At 34.9% G+C, this 15,910-nt stretch overlaps 1 protein-coding gene across 1 annotated transcript; it reads left to right on the forward strand.

The window, feature by feature from the left end:
* The first annotated feature begins 345 nt into the window (after window positions 1-345).
* LOC128215932 (coadhesin-like) lies at window positions 346-15,305 on the forward strand. Its single transcript, XM_052922532.1, has 13 exons — window positions 346-509; window positions 711-881; window positions 1,310-1,480; window positions 1,633-1,803; window positions 2,140-2,316; window positions 3,565-3,759; window positions 11,188-11,349; window positions 11,595-11,854; window positions 12,207-12,405; window positions 12,898-13,044; window positions 14,000-14,146; window positions 14,366-14,536; window positions 15,103-15,305. The coding sequence occupies exons 1-13, from the start codon at window positions 407-409 to the stop codon at window positions 15,246-15,248; spliced, it is 2,220 nt and encodes a 739-aa protein (XP_052778492.1). The 5' UTR covers window positions 346-406; the 3' UTR covers window positions 15,249-15,305.
* The last annotated feature ends 605 nt before the right edge of the window (window positions 15,306-15,910 follow it).

A 15,910-nucleotide genomic window follows, 5' to 3' on the forward strand; every position in this document is an offset into this window, starting at 1 on the left:
ATGATTTTGTCTTAATAATTGTCAATATTATTTGTCATTGCGGAGTGCGCGCGTATTTATCCCTTCTGTTAAAGCTTTCAATGTTTTAACTGTTGATTCTAATATTCAAATTAAATGTCTTGACCGTAACACTGCCAAAATATTTAAAACAATTATAAAGATCAGATACTATTGTGATTCTCGTTTGAGACATTTAAAAGACTTACAGCTTTTGACCGTGTACTTATGGGGGGAAATAAAAAATAATTTGCAACGCAAAAAGATCGTTCTATGCAGTACGACGTTTAGACTAATAGAACACCATTTGCGATATTTTTCTCACGGCGTACATTTTTCAGTCAATGGTGGGTGGTCGGAATGGTCGGGTTACACACCGTGTGATTCCACCTGCGGAACTGGTACAAAAATGGCCTTCCGCGGTTGTGATAACCCACTACCACAAAACAATGGAATATACTGTCAAGGGGAGGTCTCCAAATCAGCATCCTGTATTGTGAAACCATGTCCAGGTAATTAACTGTACATTGGGATTATAGAACTAGTATATTTAATAGTTTTGTTTCTCTAAATAAAGATTGGGTTTCTTTATAAACCCAATTAACAACAAACTCTTTGTAAGCCTTTTTGTTGACTATGTTTGTTTAAAGGCTATATTTATTGTTAAATGCTCCAAATTAAAAAAGAAAAGAAAATTGTTTGCATATGTGAAGTGGACGGCGCTTGGAATTCTTGGATTGAATGGGGCGCATGCTCAACCACTTGCCAAACGGGGTTTAGAATCCGTTCACGGGTATGCGACAAACCAGCAAATGCGCACGGTGGGAAACCATGTCCCGGTTCATTCAATGACAACATTACATGTTTTGAAAGGGAGTGTCCAGGTTCGTTCTATTGTTAAGCCTTCAAGCTCCTCGCAGATTGGTTTGATTGTAATTGATGGCTTAATTTGTGAATTAGTGTTAATAGCAATAGTAGAGTGCCCACATTTCGAACTCTACGCGATTGTTAATGCCAGAGCGTTCTTAAAATTATGAACAAAGCCTTTGTCATGACTTTTCAAATTAGCATTACTATAAGCGTTGTCTTAGTACACGCATGTAGTTAGATACTTTCTGTACTTGTACCTGTCATTAATCTATTCCATAAAAAACAAAATGTATGAGAATAAATACCGTAAATAACAAGGATCTATCTTTCAAACCATAAAGAAACAAGTAAAGTATTTTTTCCAGTCTGACAATAATCAGATCCTCTTCAACATTACGTGTACTATAAACAATGTGAGGTTGGTCAAATTAGTATATTTTAGTTGACGGGGGTATGTCCGATTGGAGTGAATGGTCAACTTGCTCCCATTCCTGTGGAAATGGAACCCAGACACGAAATCGGACCTGTACAAATCCCACACCCTTGTATGGTGGTGCTTACTGCATGGAAGATAGTAGCGAGGACCAGCTATGCTTAGTTGTTAACTGTCCAAGTATGTATAAAAGGATTGAGTGATTGTCCAATAGGATCGAGTAAACATGAATTTATAATATAGCTGCGCCATTCCTTTTGTTTGAGAATGAGCAATGCTTCAGTCTTTTAATTTACCTAAACCTAACCATATACCTGCCTTTATCCTTTTAGTCAATGGTAACTGGTCGGATTGGGCTGCATGGGGCGCGTGCGACGTCACCTGTGGAAACGGAACAATGACAAGAAGGCGATCATGTGACAATCCTCAGCCCATCTTTGGAGGAGCGGACTGCGTCGGAAATGAAACTGACGTAACAGAATGTCCAGACAAGTGTTGTCCAGGTTACAAACACATATAAGTATTCGGCATTGTACGCATTTACATGTCAACTGCAAGTTCGGTTTAACTTTTTCGATAAATCTATATGTCATACATTATCCAATGAATAAAATGTTTATTTTATTGACATTTCGGCAGTTACAGTTTATATGGCCGAGTATGGAGTTTACAAACTTTAAACAATTATATTTCTTTAATTATTGTTTTTCCAATTGTGTAAGTTTTCCAAAGGAAAGGGACTATCTAGAGTATATGCTTCATAATGGAATATAACAGCCCTAAGCATGTTATTGCATTTTACGTGTAACTGTGTTACTGTAGTAAAATAATTTCAATAGTGGACGGAAACTGGGCATTATGGTATCCGTGGTCGCCATGCCAAGGCAACTGCTCTAAGGGAACTCGGTCCAGATTCCGGAACTGCGACAATCCCCGTCAAGCTTGTGGAGGCAATCACTGTATTGGTGTATACAGACAAACTGACGACACTTGTCTTCCTATTGATTGTAGGACAAGTAAGAAAAGCTTTTTATTTAGCTTACTCCAGCAGGAAGTGCTTCGTGAATAAGACGGGGGTTGAAGGGGAGGGGGTGTTATATCCAGTTATGTTATATTTATATATACATATGATTTGTCACGAGTCGTCATATTATTAACAATTGAATTTAAAATTTCTTAGTAGGCCAGTCTTTAGCGAGCTTACAAAGATGTTTTCCGGAAGGATTTAATTAAATTGTGTATTATATGATGAATAGAGACATATTCCTTTGATCACATCCTTTTTTCGGTATAACAGAAATATGAAAAAAGATCTCCTGCTTCGCGCTTATGATGGGCCGAATACAACACACTGACAAAGCAATAAAATTTCCCGCAATACATGCGTTGTAGAAATGTAGTACCCGGAATAATTTAAAATAATATATATATATTTTTTTATCGATTTAATTCCGTTTATATGTAAAATAAGTTTAAAAATGATATCCGGTAAGAATAACAAAATAAATACTAACAAAATTTTCTTTCTTATAAATTTTGATGTCACATTGTTATATGCTTATGACGTAATTTCCGGTCAAAAAACAGTAATTGACTTACGTTCTGGGAATACTCCATGATGAAATCAAGAGAATCTATCAATGTTTTCCTCCGATAATTTAAATGGAAAATGAGCTGCTTTATTCAAATAAATATTTTATGATTTAAACAGGATTAGAAAAGAGCGCATGACTTGCTGGAATATTACCAATCAAGGCATCATTGTTTTCAAATAAATTGTTCATATTAACATGCCGCTGAAAATGCGAAGTTAAATTATTATATTACACATATACAATACAGAAAATATCGGCAACAAGGTATAGCATGAGATAAAAAAATTATTTTTGCGAAACATATACGTCTAAAATCTTACCTCGTGTACTATATACTCTGCATCGGAGATCCATCACAAACCACATCCATATTTTGAAAATAGCAGTTTCAGTTTGAGTTGTGGAACATGCAACACCTTCAATTCCCCTAGCAACGGCTAATGCCATATTCTAGCCAAAGCACACGTTGAAATTTGTTTATGTTTGACATACTACGCCAACTAGCGTTAAAATATAGTACTTGTTTAAAAACATGCCAATTATAGGATATGTCTCCGTCCAAGAGTTCTTTTATAGGTAAATGATCCAAGAACCTTCACTATTCATCAAACTTTAACGTACTTTCGGCCTTTTGATTCGTGTCCGCCCATTGAATGTTATTGATCATAGCGCCAACAACTACAAATGCACCTATTACTACTGACACAGCTACTTCGGCTGGACCTGACTCTACAGCAACAACATCTGCATCAGGTGCTTCAATAGCGGTCTCAACTGTCACTGGCGGTTTGACTGATACGACAATAGTGGCAGCGACAACAAAGACATCTACGACAACCGTAGCAACAACAACAGCGTCTGCAGGTTACTTTCATGTATTTTCCTGAATTGTAAATTAATGCAAGAACGCAAAGGTTGTCCGGTTAGCACAGTGGTTAGCGCACTCGCATCTCACCAAGGCGACCCGGGTTCGATTCCGGGGCGCGTGTGAGTTTAGATTGTGGTCACCAAGCCGGACAAGTGGGTTTTCTCCAGGTACTATGGTTTCCCCAACAACACAAGATCACACTCTCCGCAACATAATGCCAACGAGAGTGACTTAGTATAAGCTATCATAGCTTTCTTCACAATCGTTGTAAAATATATAATGTTTAAACTAATGCAAGAATGAGTTCTTATTCTTCCGAAATTTTAATTCTTGTTTTGACAATGACAGTCTGTTTATGTCTGTCACATTGTTTTATGCTTATGACGTAATTTCCGGTAAAAAAACAACAGTAATTGACTTACGTTCTGGGAATACTTTATTATGAAATCAAGAGAATATATTAATGTTTTCCTCCGATGATTTAAATGGAAAATGAGCTGCTTTATACAAATAAATAGTTTAAGATTTAAACAGGATTAGAGAAGAGCGCATGACTTGCTGGAATATTACCAATTAAGCTATCATTGTTTTCAATTTAATTGTTCATATTAACTTGCCGCATAAAATGCGGAGTCAAATTGTTATATTACACATATACAATAGAGAAAATATCGACAACAAGGCATAGCATGAGATAAAAACGATAGTTCTGCGAAACATATACGTCTAAAATCTTACCTTGAAAATATTCTGCATTGGAGATCCATCACAAACCACAGTTACTTGGTATTTGGACTGCATTTTTTGGCCAGTCGAGCGATTGGTCCGAGGGTGATCACTCGGACTGAAAATCATAACAAAATGTGTTTTAGTACTCTATGATACACACAATAAACAAATAATCAACTTTTGGTCGTTTATTTTTATACATTAAATATTTTGAAATTTCATACATTCTTTATCATTCACAAGTATTGAAGGTTAGCAGATTTAAAGGTAGTGAACTTAGAGTTAAAACTATCATTAAACAATTTAACCTCCAAAGGCAAAGTAAGAAAATCCCAAGCGAAATAAAATGGGAAGCGAGTTTAAACAATGCAAACCTAAATTGGAAAAAAAATTGGAACCATATTTATAGCTCAAATGCATCTTTAGGTGCTCGGCAATTTTAATGGAAGTACCTATTAAATATAATCTTCACAGAGCATCGCCTTGCCCTTATAAAAGTATCAATATATGGATTATGTAATATATTTCTCAAGAATACAGATACATTATTTCATCTCTTTTGGGATTGTTTAATTGTTAAACTAATTTGGAACAAAATTAACAACTGAGTGAATCAGATACTCAAATATAACAATGAAAACAGTATTCAATTGAACTATGACTGTATTGTTCTAGGGGTTGAAAAATCTAAAATACAAGACATCATAAATACAATTATTTTTGAAACAAAATGGCAAATATGGAAATAGACAAATGAATGTAAATTTAATGGGGCAACAGGACTATCAGAAGAAGCTGTATTAAAAAAAATAAGGTGGAATTTTAGAATATTGTACATGCATAGTAAGTCGTACAAAATATCAAAGCATTCATTTATGTACACTGATAAAAAAGATAAGAGTAAAAGCTAGAAAATAAATTCTTAAAAGATGAGTGTAAAAATTCTTTCTTTAATGAAATAATTTTTTAAATACTCACAATTTAATTAAGGTTAAGAGTCACACATCAACGCCTTCATTTTTTTTTTCGTTCCATACAGGCAGCGACAAGTGTCAATACTCCATGAAGTAAATTTGATAATTTCACCATTACTTTTGTTTTTGATAACTAAAAACAATGGCGAAAAGAATCAAAGATAAACATCCCTGCGACTGACCTGAAACAGAGAAAAAAAGGAATTTAAATAAAATTTTAAACTTAAAATGATGCAAAGCCACAAAATCTGATCTTGAGCTTACATATTTATGATATTTTGTAAATATTTTATTATAGCTTGAAAAATAGCAATGTCTTAATAATACAATGTACATTCTCTATGACTATGTTAAAATGTTAAATGTTGATACATTTCGTATCAGAATTAAAGTCATTACTCACAAAGATATTCAGTAGATTTTAATGGATGAAGTAGATGACAAACGAAAATAACATCTAGAACTTGACAAAAAGAACAATGTATAAATTCGAAGCACATGTAAATTTAACGGAAATAGAAATGTTCAAGATAAGGGAGGTAACCCGTGAATGGGGCTACACTACACCATATTTATTGCACCACTGCATTGATGGATTGCTGATAAAATATATATGTATATCTGATATATTTCTTTGAAACATTTCCTTTGTCGAAACACTGATTGGTTATTTTTGTTATGTATAATTGTAAGTGTTGTCAGGGGTGCCCCGATCCCTGGTAGCACATATGTTTCGGGGAAAATAGAAGGGACTTCATTGATGTCTCAAAAAGAAAAAAAAGGTTAGCAGATTTCGGGTTGAGACATATGTGTGAAAACGAGCTCAAATCTACAAGATTTTTTCGATAAAACAACTGTTTACGTCGCATGCATGTTCAGAAGGAAGTTATCTCCAAGGTGCAATCGCTCAACAAGCACAAAATAGTAGCGTTTTCGCAATTTTCTTTGACAACTCTGCCAAGAACACTTTTTTTACCGACTCATAAATCTTCGCCAGTAATTTTGACCATGCACATCGGCCTGACCCGGCATGCGCTTTTTAACTTTACGCGCGAACGGGAACCGGGGTAATGTTTACCTCAAAATACAGCGAAAATAAGACGACGCACAAATTCATTTGTACTTTGTGTAATCCACTCCATCAACATATCTATTTCAGTCTGTAAGTAAAATTGTGGTAAACCTGTACTATTTAAACTCCGAAACATTTAGTAATTTCTTTTGAAGTATCGTCTTAATATAACAATCTATGTTTACTAGTTAGCGTATTTAAGTTGATGGAAAATGGAGCGGATGGGGTGTATGGTCTGACATGTTCCGTGACGTGTCTGAATGGTACCAAATCTCGCATCCCTCCAGCCCAGTACAACGGTGCTGGCTGTGTAGGCTCCTTTACGGAATCTGATGTGTGCTTACCGCGGGATAACTGCAATAGTAAATATTAAGTTTATGTAATGGGATAGGCACGCCCTTAGGCGTTAAGAGCTATTCATCACAGTACAAATCTCGCAACCTCACCTGTGACAACCCTCCAGCCCAGTACGGTGCCGACTGTGTAGGCTCCTATACGGAATTAAAGGTGTACTCACCGCGAGATAACTGCGATGTTAAATATTGCTTTTATAACGGATATGTATATTATGGGATTGGAAGGCCCTCACTCGTACTATTAAACCTGTCATACATTAACTCAATCATAGGAATACCTTACTGACATATTTGTCGTGAGCTTCAAGCTCCACGTCACTCAGTTACCTGCCCTTTACGATCATCAATATAAGACCTGTGCAGTGATAAACTACCACAGTTTAAGACTTATCACTCTAATACGAGGTACACAGTATCGCAAAACGTATAAGTACGTTGCTTATTTTAGAAAGTCAAACTGTGTTTATGTTTTGCGTTGACATTGCAAGGAAATAACACTAACTTTTTTTTGATATAATCATCAGGCATTTTTGATTTTATATTCATAACGGAACATCCTCTGTCAATGCGGCGTAATGAATTAGCAACAGGGGCGAGTCCAGGATTTGAGGTAAGGGGGAAGGGGGTAAAACGACAGATACTTCTAAAATTCTCATTCTTATCAAATTAAAATACTTATTATACCGTTCCTAGTACTAAGGCTTAGAAAATCAGAATACAGATCAGCAAGGCTGACATAAATTCGTATAAAACCCGACGTTATCGGCGCACAATTTGGAATACTCATTTTTCATTTTCATTCAGTTAATCGGAAGTGGGCGGGGGGGGGCACTCTGCCTAAATTATCTTAAACAATTATGAAAATCAGATACTTTTGTGAGTCTTTTTTCAGATATTTTAAATACTTACAATTTTTTTTCCGCGTACTTATTGGAAGAAAAAGAACTGAATTAGCTAGGCTGATAGATCGTTGTATGCGAAACTACATTTGACTATTAGAGAACCATTTGGGATTTTTCTCACACATACTTTGACAACGTGTTTTGAAAGGGAGTGTTCAGGTTAGTAATTTTTAAGTTCATTCTTTAATGATGATATACTAGTAATTGATTTAGGGATTTGCAAATGAATGTTCATAGCAATAATCGAATGTATTCAATCTGACCTCCAAACGATGGTCAATGTTAAGCTTTTATATAAATATGAATATATACTTTGACATGATTGTTGCAGTAAGTGTCACTTCAAGCGTTGCCCACACGCATAAAATGAAACTTAATAGATGTGAAAAAGTATATTTAAAGTCAAATTGAATTACCTTGTTTAACTACTAATGACAATAAGCTTAAAGATTAGCTCGTTTGTATTTCTATACCGTTTAGATTTTAACGATCATAGTTCATGGCCATGTTAATATATTTATGTATTGATATTATGTCGGAAAACTGATTTTATTTCATGTGAATGTACTATTGTTAACATTACACATAAAAGGAATCTCATTGAAAACTGCATGCTGACTGCAACTTTGACACGATTTTTTTAACAAAATTGACACCATACTAAAAGAGTAGCTTCTTAATGTATTGCATGATTGCCAAAATATCTTAAATATAAATAAAATTTAGGAATAAATACACAGTCTAGGGTGATATAATTAATTATAACGCCAAATTTGGATTTTGTTTTTGTTGGAGTTCGTTGGTGTTTTTTAATCATTGTAGTGAATTGAAGGACTGCACATCGCAAACTCGAATCCTGTCGATAGAGCATTTTATGTTAGTTATAACTAAAGGAACAATCAAACGATACCTTTACGTCATAGATTACATTTCCACAAAATTTACTTCAAGAGTATAAACAAAAATCAGGACATTTGAAAATGTCCCATATAAATTAGTAGACGTTCACTTGAACCTAAGATAATAAGCATGATATAAATAAAGCAGTATGTCAATAGATTACGATGAATTTTATTGAAAATCATTTTTAAACATTTTTATAGATCTCGCGTTTATCATACTACAAAGCTTGTCCTTAATTACTCGCATAATTCAGTATAATTATATAACCTGGATGTGTTTTAGAGGGGCAGTTGTCCTAAATATAAATAAGATTGCCTATTTTAGTCGTGAATTAACGCTGTTATTGATATTATTTTGTTTTATTTGCAGAAAATACTATTTTACGTTTCCTCCCCCCCCCCCCCAAAAAAAAAAAAAACATCAATAAAGAAATATACATTTTACTTCAAAGTGTCAAATGAATTGTTTAACTAATTTTTTTACCAATGTCACTGAACCCGCCAATAAGAGGGATGATCCAAAATAAACAGGATTGTTATCATATAAAAAATATGGTTTAATATTTCTACATCAAAATATACATTAACAAGATGCGGATAGTACCTGCTACAAACACTGACAATATCATGAAATTAGTATGCATGGTGCAGAAGTTACAGGGGTCTGAACAGGGTCACTAACGCAGACCCGGCGCACGCCGGATGCATTAGAATGACTTTAACAACGTAAACGACGTCAACCTAGTATTTTTCAAAATAATTGCCGTCACAGTGAAAGCACCGTAGGTGGCGATGAATCCATTGGTGTCGGAATACATCCCTATACCACTCAGTCATATTGTTTGATAATGTGTGATGTCGCCGTACGGAGATCTGTCAGCGAATCAAAACAAACGGTGCTAAATCTGGGAAATATGGTGGGTGGTTGTTTAAAAGGAAAATGATTTGTTAAAATAAATACTCGTACGTTCATAAAGCTCTATTTCAGTTGCAAAAGCTAACATTATTATATTGCGTAATAATTTCACTTTGATAGCATAGAAATATCTAAGCAAATGTATCGTTACGAAATATTCATTACTATCTTGTTTACCGATGCTTCATCGAACTTTGTAGTCTGTTGTAGCCATGTTATCATGGCAAATAAAGGTAATTGTTGTTGTTGTTGTTGTTGTTGTTGTTGTTGTTATTGATATTTAAGAAAATACCTTTAAATAACTTTTCATTTGTACAAAATCATAAAAAGTTCATCTTTATCCTTTTTACAATAAGTTTGTAGCAGTGATTGTATAAGCTACAAAATTTGCACCTCAACTTCAATTCCTTAATTGAACTGCCTTTGGCAATTGCGATTATCATCAGATGAACGCAACATATTCGGATATGTTCGGCTCGCAACTCATCGCATAACAATAAACATGAAAATTGTTGATCTTGTTTTGATTTGTATTGTGTCAGCAGGTCCCGTAAAATATAAATTAACATATCAAAAAGTGTTGATTTTTGATATGTTAAATGTTTTGGCCATAAATGTTTCAATTTTACGTTTAAACGTGATTTCAAGTGATTGATCTTTTTCCGCGTTATTGTGATTTGATAAAATATTTCCGGTTACAGTCGTGTCGTTCTTTTTACAGAATGGGTGAGAAAAGATTACTGAAAGTTTTCTTAAATGAAATGAAGTAAGTTTAACAATACTTGAATGAAATAATGAACTATTGATGTAAACATAAGTAATAAATTGCGGGATTGATGTCATTATCGTGGATATGAACATAATTGGGCTGGTCAAAGTAGGCGTGGAGTCCACACACTTTGACCAGCCCAATTGCGTTCATATCCCCGATAATGACATCAATACCGCAATTCATTCCTTAATTTAGACAACATCGTGAGCAAAATTACCTGGTTTTGAAATAAATTCTGAATAGTATAACCTTAGTTTCGGGCCATTGTTTTACATGTGTGTAATTGTCTTTGGCAACATTTGTACCAAGGTACACTTATTTGCGTTCAACACATTTCAGTTACGGTTTAAGTAACCAGAGCTATACCTTAAAATGTTTGGAAAATAAAGGTGTTTTTTTAAAGATAAAACATATGAATTTGTAATAAAAGATACAGTTTACTAAATTTGAAAAACATATTGAGAATTTAAATCAGATAAACCATAAAAACTGCATAACTAAATATCTATTTCAGGCTACCAGATTTGAGGCTGGTAGCAAATCCAAAACCTTAACAAAAAATAATAAGGGAGTTTAGTGAAGACCTAAGAAATAAAGTTTTTTTACGTAAGCTTGTACAGTGGAAGTCCATATTAGTGTTCACCGCAACATGATATGCGTATGACGTACTACCCTTCTATTGGTATCCCATTTTGCATGTTTTGACGTTATCAATGCGGACACGGACGTGGGAGATTTAATGAAACGGTATTGAGCATATCGGTATTTCATCTGCATAATGACTGAGTTTTACACTTGTAGGGTTTCAGCCTTTAGTTGACTGCGATTTTGAAGACAACACGTTGTGTACGTCCTGGCATAACGCCAAGGGCGCGGACGATTTTGATTGGACCCTTCATAAACAACAAACGGCAACCGACGGAACAGGGCCACAAAACGATCATACATTTGGCAACAGCTCTGGTGAGTTTTAAATGTTCATATGGGCAGCCAAAGATATGTTCCATAACTTTAAAGCTAACATTTGGAAAATTGAACATGTGGTAATATACCGGTTACCTATTACTTATAAGTGTTGTGTTTAGTTTTGATCTAATTATTTGTCAAGCCAGTTACATGTTCAATTAATATGTCATTTGTTTACATGCATAGACATACTCTGATGTTTTCTTACTTTGAGTTTGTTGACAATTGCTCTTGTTTTTCAGGAACATATATCTATATTGAATCCAGTTCACCCCGTCAAACCAATGAGAAAGCCTGGTTAGAGAGCCAGTGGATTGCTGCACGGCACCCTCTTTGTTTATCGTTCTGGTTTTCTATGTACGGATCTAGTATTGGTCAACTTAACATTTACGAGTACGATGGGTCTCAACGTCCCGGAAAAATAGCGTGGTCTTTAGATGGAAACCAAGGAAATAAGTGGCAGCAAGCTAATGTTCCATTAACATCGAACGTCATCTTCTCAGTTCGTATATGTTTTAAAATTATGATTCATCTAAAAAACCGGAATTTGAATATTCAAATAATAAAATTACGAGTAGTAAGAGCTTGTCAGCCTTGACGTGTTTGATATGTTTTTACACAATACTAGAGATACAGTATCTTGTTAAGCCTGTAAATAACTCCTTGGTTTTAGTTTCGTTGCGGCTGTATAATACATCCTATAGATCAATCATTTTTTCGAACAGTCCGCCTGGCTTAAACCATATCATTAAAGTAAAAAAAAAAACCAATGTCGTCTGCTCTGCTACAAGCCTTATACCGATACTCAGCAGTTCTTTTTCCAGTTTGAAGATTTTGTATTGTGTGATTTTAAGGTAATCATTGAGGCTACCGTTGGCAACGGCTACCTTGGTGATGTAGCAATTGACGACATATTATTGGACGACCGCCACTGTAACATGTTACCAGAGTCAGCGAACCCATCGGTTTATACGACAATGCTACACACGACAGTATCACATACTTCACAACAACAGGCATTCACATCTACAACACCCGTAACTCATATATCCGGTACTTTCATTTGCGAGTAAAATTGTATTTTCTGATACGATGAGCTTATGTCTGTATTTATAAAAGTCTCATTTGATTAATATTTTTTATCATTTTATATATATTTACCACAACACTTCTATCATGTTAACAAAGGGGCAAAGTAAGGTTTATGTTTTCCTAACCTATTTATATATATATATATATATACAAAATACATATTTGTTTGGGAAACAGCGGCTATTAACACAATTTTAATTTTAAAAACAACAACAACAACACCAACAGAAAAGGTGCTTTAAAAACATAAAGTTGGTGTAAAGAGCCAAACATATATAGGCAAGGAAAACATTTAAAAAATCACTGCTGCCCTATGTGCATGTAAACACTAAAGCAGTTGACAATTCTAAAAACGGCAGTATCAATTGAATTTCTGCATTTCAATGAAGTTCGCCGTGTTTGTAAAAAGATGTGTATTATCTTGTATAATGTATCTCTTTTCATTGTTAACAGGATGGTCTGCTTGGTTCCACGGTCCATGTTCGGTAACCTGCGGTACAGGGAGCCAAACCAGACTACGTCATTGTAACACGGGACACGTGGTGGATTGCCCGGGCAATAAAACGGAAACAATCGCCTGTCAAATGAAGTCTTGTCCAGGTGGTATTTTAGAGGCAATTCATAAGTTGTTATTCAAGCCAAAGTAAGTAAAGAGTCGAGAGCGAGGTCACTTTCCTGGTTCTGTTCAGAAGTATGTTCCCGCTTGAAATGATCCATGGTGTAATAATAGAATATGGTGGGTACTACACTACATAGTATTACCATAATTGTTTGTGTTAGAATATTATCATAACAATAAGATAAATATTTGCGCACAGTTGATGGCGTTTGGATCGAGTGGTCTTCTTGGTCACAGTGTGACGTCACTTGCGCTAGTGGTTACAGACAGCGCGCTCGCACATGCTCTAACCCGGCACCAATGTTTGATGGAAAGAACTGCACTGGCACAGACAATGAGACAGAAACATGTACACTGAAAGCATGTCCGAGTAAGCACTACATATATACATTAGATTAGAACGATATTTGGTGAACATATTTTACACAAACATATTTGTTAAGGCTCTTACCATTCTTGTTTCTAGAAGGTTTGAACATTTTGATATATGATCACAAGAATCATTTAATGATTATTGCGATGAAAATAAATAACGATTTGTTGCTGGAAGAAAATTGTCACTATTATGATTAGCAGCATTACTCATTATGGATTTTAATCAAAAGTTCATCGAAGTCATTCTGACCAAGATTAATGATTATTTGGTAAAACATATCACCTCGATAATTTCCAGTAGTCTTTAGCCTTACTAATAACCAAACCTTAACTCCAAAACAAAACATTTTGATTTACTAGTAAAATCATCTCTACGGGGTGAAACGGGTTTTGACTTTTGATCCAGAGACATGCCTTTTAATCGGGCAGAACAAATCATTAAACATCACATGCAATGGCATAGCTAAGTAATAACATTCATTATTATAACAAAATTTGACTTTAATTTATTGCCAAGATGTGGAACTAATGTCCATCTTTAGTAATATAGTTCTTATTCAGCGTGGTCGAGCTGGTTTAACTTACCATGCTCAACAACGTGCGGCAATGGAACTCGAACCCGATTACGCCACTGCAGCAGCGGACACGTGGATGACTGTTCCGGCAAAAACATGGACACTGTCACATGCAACATGACGCCGTGTACAGGTACGTCGAATAGTTGTCAAAGATGCAACATAAAAGTACACTTTGAAAATGGATCAGGTATTGATAAGATGTTAAGATAATTTATTCTTTGACATATTTAATCTTAGTCATGACAGCCTTTGTTCTTAAACTGTCATCTATATGTAAAGTAAAATGAGATGTTCAATAACAGACGGATTGTCATAAATAATCGTTTTCAATGTAATGTATTTTATATAGTTCATGGCGGATGGAGTAGTTGGTCAGCTTGGTCGCAGTGCGATGTTACATGTGAGAATGGCCACGTCCAGCGCATGCGCACATGTACTAACCCTGTACCTGCACATGGAGGACACGACTGCAGCGGAAACGGCTTCGAGATGCTTCAATGCTCATTGGCTACATGTCCATGTACTTGTCACTTTAAATACAAGCTTTAAAAAAAAAAAATAATCAAACGATTTGATTCAAGTAAACGATACATTAAAGCTGCACCCTCACAGATTTACCATTTTTACAACTTTATTATTTTTTGTCTTGGAACGATCCAATTTTTGCGAAAATCCATGGAAACAAGTTAAATAAGAATGCTGACAAAAATTAGATCGCAGATATTTGTATTAAAGTTCAAAAAATGATGTTTTATGCATTTTTCTTAAACCGTTAGTAAGGTTTAGGCCATAAAACATTTATTTTCGAACGGAAATATGAAAATCTACGATCTGAGTTTTTGTCAGCAATCATATATTATTGGTTTGAAGATGTTTCACAAAAATTTGCTCTTTCCAAGACAAAAAATAAAAGTTGTAAAAATGGTAAGTCTGTGAGAGTGCCGCTTTGAGTAAAAGAATTGTTTAATCATTTTGTTTTTATTATATATAAAATATAAGCATTAAGCTTATTTCAAATTTGATGGAATCGTAAAGAAAACATAAACAAACAACTCTTCGTCTCTAAACCGACTGTTTCATTTGTAGCATGGACGGCATGGTTTGATGGGGACTGCTCTGTTACGTGCGGTGTCGGAACAATGTCTCGACTAAGGTTTTGCTCCACTGGTAACGATGAGGACTGTTTAGGTAGTCCCTTTGACTCGTATTCCTGCACAAAGCCGGGCTGCTGAAACCTGATTACATTTTGTTTGCATGTGTAATTGGTATTGGTACGTCTAAATCTAGAATTAAACTCCAAGAAATGCATTTTTAGGTTGTGTGTGTGTTTTATACCCCATAAAAGAAGTAGTCATACACAAATTTGCCTGCGCAGTGAATATATTTGCGTACAAATATTTAGAACATGTGCTAACGATCATAAAGTTACGATTTTCATATGCTTGAAATGAAAATATTTAGTACTCTATTTGTAAGTATTGCCCTTTGTTTTTTTTTCTATATATTCGAAGTGAAAGTGAAAAAATTGTTGTTGTTTTTTCGCATTATTATTTTGTAAATGGGTCAATTGCGCTATCCCTCCCCCCAACCATATAGTTCTTATCTGTTTCGATATTAGAGTACAAACCAAACATCTTTATGCCTACATCATCTCGATAAAACAATGATAAATACAGTCACAAGCCCAGTAGTCAAAGAATAGAAAATAAATCACTGTTTATGGGCGCAGATCAAGGACCCAAACGACAATGAACTACAAACATATTAACATCACGTACAAAAACACCAACACCAAAACAAACGTACATCACATACACACACCACAATCATTGATATTACCAGGACTGCAACAAACTTTTACTGTTAATAGTGTACCATGATGAGATAAGCGTAA

This window comes from Mya arenaria, chromosome 14 (assembly GCF_026914265.1).
Source record: "Mya arenaria isolate MELC-2E11 chromosome 14, ASM2691426v1".
Taxonomy (NCBI): domain Eukaryota; kingdom Metazoa; phylum Mollusca; class Bivalvia; order Myida; family Myidae; genus Mya; species Mya arenaria.